The sequence below is a fragment of the Octopus bimaculoides genome, chromosome 1 (genome assembly GCF_001194135.2).
Source record: "Octopus bimaculoides isolate UCB-OBI-ISO-001 chromosome 1, ASM119413v2, whole genome shotgun sequence".
Taxonomy (NCBI): domain Eukaryota; kingdom Metazoa; phylum Mollusca; class Cephalopoda; order Octopoda; family Octopodidae; genus Octopus; species Octopus bimaculoides.
The window spans coordinates 148,445,029-148,452,756 of record NC_068981.1 but is presented as its reverse complement, the minus strand read 5'-3'; the positions used below and the strand labels follow the sequence as shown (position 1 = coordinate 148,452,756).

At 37.3% G+C, this 7,728-nt stretch overlaps 1 protein-coding gene across 1 annotated transcript in view; it reads left to right on the top strand.

Annotated features, from left to right (window-relative positions):
• The window catches only part of LOC106881254 (sodium-independent sulfate anion transporter-like), a 156,592-nt gene that overhangs the window by 15,822 nt on the left and 133,042 nt on the right, over positions 1 to 7,728 (top strand). The window contains exon 2 of the mRNA XM_052969848.1: positions 6,565 to 6,722. Within this exon, the coding sequence (XP_052825808.1) occupies positions 6,565 to 6,722 (158 nt within the window). The remainder of the gene's footprint in view (positions 1 to 6,564; positions 6,723 to 7,728) is intronic.

Here is a 7,728-nt window from a genome sequence, read left to right as displayed (position 1 = left end):
TGTATGTGTGTGTGTGTGTGTGTGTGTGTGTGTGTGTAAACATTTTGAGTATTTTAACAATTTTATGATTCTTTAGTATGCCACCCTAACTTTAATCATTTACTAAAGAAGCATTAAGTGGATTATGGAGTAGATTATAGCATTTTCAAAATAAAACAAGAACATTGTCATTGTTGTACTTGAAATAAAAGACTTTTCTTACTTTAATAATACATAATCCATGAGAAAACATGGAATGTCTTTGAATCTGAACAGTGTCCATTCAAAAGTCAGTGATTTGTAACTGTTGTCATTGTTGTAATACCTGACTGAACAGACCTGTAATCAAAAGTATTTCAGTTGTGATCAATGAGGTTTCCTTTTTCTTTTGCTAGGTGTAGAATCTTATCTTTTACTTATTTCTCTCATGGAACTGTGACCATTCTAGGGTACTGCCTTGAAGGGTTTTTTAGTCAAACAATTTGTTCCCCAGCCTGTTCTTATTCTTTAAGTCTGGTACTTATTTTATTAGTCTCTATTGCCAAACTGCTAAGTTATGGGGGTGCAAACTAACCAACACTGATTGTCAGGTAGTGGTGGGAAAGGAGTGCAACAAGCACAGACATGAAGAGACAGAGAGAGACGCACACACAAACATACATACTCACACACATACACACACACACACACACACACACTCACACACACACATGGCTTCCATACAGTCTATGTCTACCAAATTCACTAAAAACACATTGGCTGGCTCAGGGCTATAGTAAAAAACACTTGCCCTAGGTGTTGCACTGTGTGACTGAACCTGAAATCATTATCAACCACCCTACAGCATGAACTGGGTGCATTCTTATGTGCACGAGCACTAAAACGGTTGTCACTATCAAGACTGAAGATTTCTTTCTGCCATATGCTGGTCCCATTTGTTCCTTCCTTTTTTGGAATGGCTTTTTTTTGTAAAAAAAAAAGCTTTAATCATCCTCTCTAATAGAAACCACCGAAAAGAATGGACTTGATGCTTTCCATCATGCTTTCATCATATGACAGGTTGTCCAAACAATCTCTCTGTGTGTATGTGTATTTGTTTGTGTGTATATATGTATGCATGTATCTATCTGTCTATCTATCTATCTATCTATCTATAATGTATATGGGAAAAGATGTAAACATTGTCAAGAAAGCTGGTAAACTATAAGTGTCAGCTGAAAAGTTCATAGGCTGACCAAGATACTCTCATTAAATATGTCCAAATGAGGTCTATTTTTCAACACAGTCCCCTTTGAGGTCCACACACTACTTCCATCAGTATTACAGTTCTTGGATTCCGTTAGCGGAGAAGCTTTCATCCTGTTGGTCAAAAAAGTCAACAGCAGATATGACATCATCATCACTGCAATACTGCTTCCCAACCAAATGTTTTTTCATGTTGCTCTAAACATCACTTTTTCATATTCAGCCTATGGATTTTTTGACCCACCCTTGTAAATGCTTTCAAATGAGACTTCATGCGATATTTGTTCTACCTGAGATGTGCAGATAATCCTTAACTCTTGAGCATTCAGATTACTCTGCTTATTTATTCTCATTGTTTTGAATTAATCATGTATTATCATAGGCGTAGGAGTGGCTGTGGGGTAAGTAGCTTGCTTACCAACCACATGGTTCCGGGTTCAGTCCCACTGTGTGGCGCTTTGGGCAAGGGTCTTCTACTATAGCCTCGGGCCAACCAAAGCTTTGTGAGTGGATATGGTAGACGGAAACTGAAAGAAGCCCGTCATATATATGTATATGTGTGTATATATATATATATATATATATATATATATATATATGTGTGTGTGTGTGTGTGTGTGTCTGTGTTTGTCCCCCCAACATCGCTTGACAACTGATGCTGGTGTGTTTAAGTCCCCGTAACTTAGCGGTTCGGCAAAAGAGTCTGATAGAATAAGTACTAGGCTTACAAAGAATAAGTCCTGCGGTCGATTTGCTCGACTAAAGGTGGTGCTCCAGCATGGCCACAGTCAAATGACTGAAGCAAGTAAAAGAGTAAAGAGAGTATCTTGTAGCTTTGAGATTTTAATGATGTGATTGTTTATTCTCAGAATGACATTGCACGGTAGGTGTGACATGCCCGATCTGGCCAGTTTGAATATAAAACAGGTGGAATATTTGAGCTGGATATGGCCAGTTTAAATGCTAAAGAGTTAATGACTCTCTCCATCATAAATGCAATGAACCAGTAATTGGCTTGTTGGAAGCCTCTGTCTGTGTGAGAGTGTGTGTGTGTGTATGAACATATATATTATATATACTATATTCTGCCTAATGACTTGACTCCTCTATTTTCTATTTGTAACCTAGCATGTATATGTGTATGTGTGTGTGTGTTCTAATAACTAACATATGTGTCATTTAGTTCAATTAGTTTATTATCATTAGCTCATATGACGAAATGAGATACTGTAGCTGTAACACATTCGTACTCTCACACATATACAGGCATTCACTCAAGGTAAACTTGTCCACCAACATGATAACAATGATAACTATCACAAATCCAGGTCTTCCTCCCACCCGACACTTCTCTTTCTCCCTCTCTCTTTCTCTCTCTCTCTCTCTCCTTGTCTTTCTCCCTCAGTCTGTTTGTCTCTCTCTCTCTCTCTCCCTTGTCTTTCTGTTTCTGTCTGTCTCTCTCTCACTCACTTTCTCTCTCTCTCTTTCTCTCTCTCTCTCTCCCTCCCTCCTTCTCAGTCTCTCTTCTTACCCTCTGCCAGTACTGATATTTCCTATCAAGCTGCACCTCCATTCCTGTTTATCACTCACTACATTCATTTTTACCCCATCTCTAACCATCTGGTACACTCCCCCTCACACTCTCATAACTGCCTCTTCCCCACCTCTTAATCAACTGTCTGTATAATTTCTTACTTATTGAAGTGCTGGCACCCCCAACACTGCTGGTCTTCCACAAACAACCTTGCATGAATTTGTGCTTTGGAGGGTAACTTTCTAAGTGCAATCCCATGGTCACTCACGACTGAGGGGAGTCTTTACTCTTTTACCCTTTTACTCCTTTTTACCATATTTTTTTTAAAATTGAAATCCTATATATTTCCATTCTCTTTTATACTTTGTATGTAGATGTATCATGAACAATGTTTCTGTTGTGGCAGACACCCCCAAGTGAGAAGTGGGCGGTTCCACTACTGATAAATAATGGACAGACACAGCAAGAGTGTCAGTTGGCGAGGTACGCCACACAGGCCAGTCATGCAGACGACAAAGTTATGTTGTCATAATGCAGGACATATCAGTGGCAATGAGGAGTCGAACTACATGTAGTGGCAGATAAGATACAACACAGACAGACCATGTAAGAAGACACCACAACTACACACACTGAGAAATTTGAAGAAGGATTTTACTCAGGTCGCTATGTGTTAGTAACATTACCGGTAAACAATGTAGACATTCTGAAGAGAAAAATAATTCTGTGTGAAAGAAAAACTGGATCTCTAACACAAAACTGAACTACACACAGTGAAAAATATATAAATTCTGTTGAAAAAAGATTATGAAGAAAGAACGTCTGATAAAACTGGAACTCTAACACAGAACTGAACTACACACAATGAAAAATAATATAAGTCCATGAGAAGGATATTAGTCAGGTCATTATGTGTTAGTAGCGCTACTGCTAAACAATGTAGACTAGCACTACCTGCGGCATTCTAAAGAGAAAAATAATTCTGTGTGGAAGAAAAAAATGATAATAAGTGTGTGTGAAAGAATTTAGTCAGGCCGCTATGTGTTAGTAGCACTACTGGTAAACAATGTAGACTGGTACTACCTGCGGCATTCTGAAGAGAGAGATTATTCTCTTTGGAAGAAAAAATAATAATAATTAGTCCATGTGAAGGATTTAAGTCAGGTCACTATATGTTAGTAGCGCTACCAGTAATCAATGTAGACTGGTACTACTTGCGGCATTCTGAACAGAAAAATAATTGTGTGAAAGAAAAAGAATCTCAAAGGCAGGAAGTGTTGTGGTGGTGTCAGTTGGTGAGGTACGCCATACATGTCAGTCGCGCAGACGACAAAGTTATGTCATCATAATGCGGGACATATCAGTTTTACAAATGCTATTAATTTCAGTAATGAAAGATTGATGGATTAGGAGAATTGTTGGAGCATTAGCAAAAACACTTTGTGGTTTCTTCCAGTCTTTATGTTTTGAGTTCAAATTCAGTTGAGGTCATCTTTGCCCTTCATCCCTCCTGGTTGATGAAATAAAGTATGAGCTAAACACTAGGGGTGATGTTACTGACTAGTCCACTTCTAATTAATAGTGGGTGCGATGGTATCAACTAATTCACTACTATTTAGATGCTGGAAACAGTGGTTTAACTAATCCTTTCACCTTATGCCTGAATCAGAATTATTGGCCATGTGTCTAAATCAGGAACAAGTATTTTCAAAAATGGAGTTTCTCATTCAAGCTTTTGAACTCATGCTTTGAGGCTTTTAATTTATCTCCTAAGGAATTTGAGCTCACCATATGTTTTAGGTAACTGAGGTTTGTGTGCAGTAACACCTCATGATGTTATCTGATTCTACAACGCAGACAGTTAATCTCTCTCCTAGTTTCGAATCCCAGGCCAGGTCCAGCTGGATAAAGATATAACAAAAGCATTCAAACCATGACAAATGTAATATATCCAGAATTAAATATACTTCTTTTTTCAAGAAGGTTGGGTGTGATTTGGGGAAGATTTGGTTGCTATTTCTTGCAAACCAGGTGACTACATAGAGGCCCCATCATTGTCTTATGTTATTCTTTTTTAGCCGCATGATAGCCTTAAATCAAATAGACCTATGATTGAAGGCATTCTAACTGTGACCATTCCATCTTTCTGTATATCTATGATTACATTGTTCAAAGTATCTTTCCATTTTTTAAGACGGTCACATGTGATTTAAGGGAGATTTGGCTACTGTTTCTAATAAATCAAGCAGCCACATAGATGATATTACATTCATCTGGGTAACTTATACCAGGTCATTTCATTATTACCGGTGAGAGCCAATAGCTGTGTGGTTAAGAAGTTTGTTTCACAACTATGTAGTCTTGGGTTCAATCCCACAGTTAGGTGGTGTTTTAGACAAGTGTCTTCTACTATTGCCTTAAGTTGACCAATGCTTTCTGAGTGAAATTCAGTAGACAAAAGAAAGATGAAAGCCCATTGTGTGTGTGTGTGTGTGTGTGTATGCGTGCATGCATGCATGCGTGTGCATGTGTGTTTGTGTTTGCTGTCATGCTGACACCACTTGAGCAACAATGATGTTCTTTGAGTCCCATACAAACAAAAAAGTCCTGTAGTTCACCAGTTTGAGTGTAAAGTTAGGATCACTTATAATAGTCAGATGACTTATAATAACCAGAGGTATTCCATTTAAGATCATCCCGTCTTTTATTTATTTATTTTTAGTTGGGATTTCTGGTACTAAATTACATAATGTATCCATTTAGCCTTTTCAGAGATTGAGGTGTTGAGGGGGAATTAGCTGCTATTTGTAGCAAGTCAAATTACTGAACTGAAGCTCTATACCAGTGGCCTGAACCATTTTTTTTACCCATAGACACCTTTGTTTCTTATTTTACCCAGATGTATATACATTTTATAGGCACAGGCATGGTGTGGGTAGGAAGTTTGCATCTCAGCCACATGTGTGACACCTTGGGCAAGTGTCTTCTGCTATAACCTTAGGCCATCTGAAGCCTTGTGGTTGAATTTGATAGGCAGAAGTTTCTGCTGTGTGTGTACATGTGTGTGAAAGTGCTTGTGGCTCCTAACAGTGAGGAGGAGGCCCTCATATCCATTTGATACTCTTTTACTCTTTTACTTGTTTCAGTCATTTGATTGCGGCCATGCTGGAGCACCACCTTTAATCGAGCAAATCGACCCCAGGACTTATTCTTTGTAAGCCTAGTACTTATACTATTGGTCTCTTTTGCTGAACCGCTAAGTTACAGGGACGTAGACACACCCGCATCGGTTGTCAAGTGATGGTGGGGGGACAAGCACAGACACACAAACACACATATATATATATATATATACATATACATATATACGACAGGCTTCTTTCAATTTCCGTCTCCCAAATCTGCTCACAAGGCTTTGGTCAGCCCGAGGCTATAGTAGAAGACACTTGCCCAAGGTGCCACACAGCCATGATGTTTAAGTCTCATTACATTTTCAGAATTAAATATTATTAGGAATTGCATTTAAAAAAAGAATTAATATATTTGGTGCATTGAAGAGGTATAAATAATTTATTGCACATAAATTTTAACAAAAAAAACCCTTATATGGACCCCCAACTCCAAAGGTCATATGGAGCCTGATTGAGAACCTCTGCTCTTCACAGTCAGTTGACTGGCAACAAATAGCTGCATCTTATAATAATCTTTGCTCTGCTATTTGCTTTGGTACTGGATGCCCAAATTCCTAACATTGCATTACAATGATTAACAGCAATATTTCTCCTTTTCTCACCAATGTTGAACAGTCGTGGGAAATGAACTCAGAATTTACCCGCCTCCTGCCGACTCCAGTTCCTGTTTCACCAAGCTGGAAAGATGTTGTGAAGAAGCACTACTCAAAATGTTGCAGCATATCTTCATTGAAACAGAAATTTCCTATAAGTCAATGGCTTCCTAAGTACAAGTAAGTTCACAAAGCTTTTCTAAAATATCATCATCATCATCATCTTTATAATGTCCACTTTTTCATGCCTGCATGGATCAGAAGGAATTTGTTGAGGTAGATTTTCTACACTCAGATGTTCATCCTGTTGCCAACTCTTACCTGTTTCCAAGTAGGGTAATACATATACAACTAGACTCAACAGCACTATCTTAGCATGCTCTTAATCTTTCATAAGGATAATATGTATATCTGAATATGTTAAGTGATACTCACTCCATCAAGTCTTCTATAACAATAATAATATTTTAAATTCAAATTACGACAAACGTAAATGAACAAACGAAGCTTGCTTTTAGAAGTGTTGAGATGTCTTTTAGAAAGTTAAAGAAGTGATTTTTTTAAAATTCTCAATCGCAGAATAATGCTAATAATATAGCCTGAACAGGATAAACTATCCCTATTTTGCAGAGAAAAGTGTAGGTGGTTAGCTGTGGACTCGAACTCACATCCCCGTCATTACATGTCACAATGCTTTGACCGATTAAGCTAAACTACCCACTACAAATTCCTCTGCAAATTAAGATATATAAATCTCTCTTTATGAGACACTCTCATAGGGATAGTTTATCCTGTTCAGGCTATATTATTAGCATTATTCTGCGATTGAGAATTTTAAAAAAATCACTTCCTTAATAATAATATTATTTTTTTATGTATTCTTTTTTCACTCTGAAGAGAACAGTAATATGTAATTAATTTAATTTTAATTAAATTAGTTTCTAATTTTTCTACCATGTTATTTACATGTTAATATTGCTGTTTGAAACGATTGTATGCATGGATTAAATTTGTTTCAAATTTTTAACATCTTCTCTTCTCCATCTTTAACAGTTTGTTGAGTTTCTATAGAATACTTGTTCTATAAATTCTCATAACACACCTTATACTTGTAGCATTTTCATGTTCATAAAATTCTTACAACAGTAAGCTACCAATGAAATATGAAGAATCTTTATTAAAAATC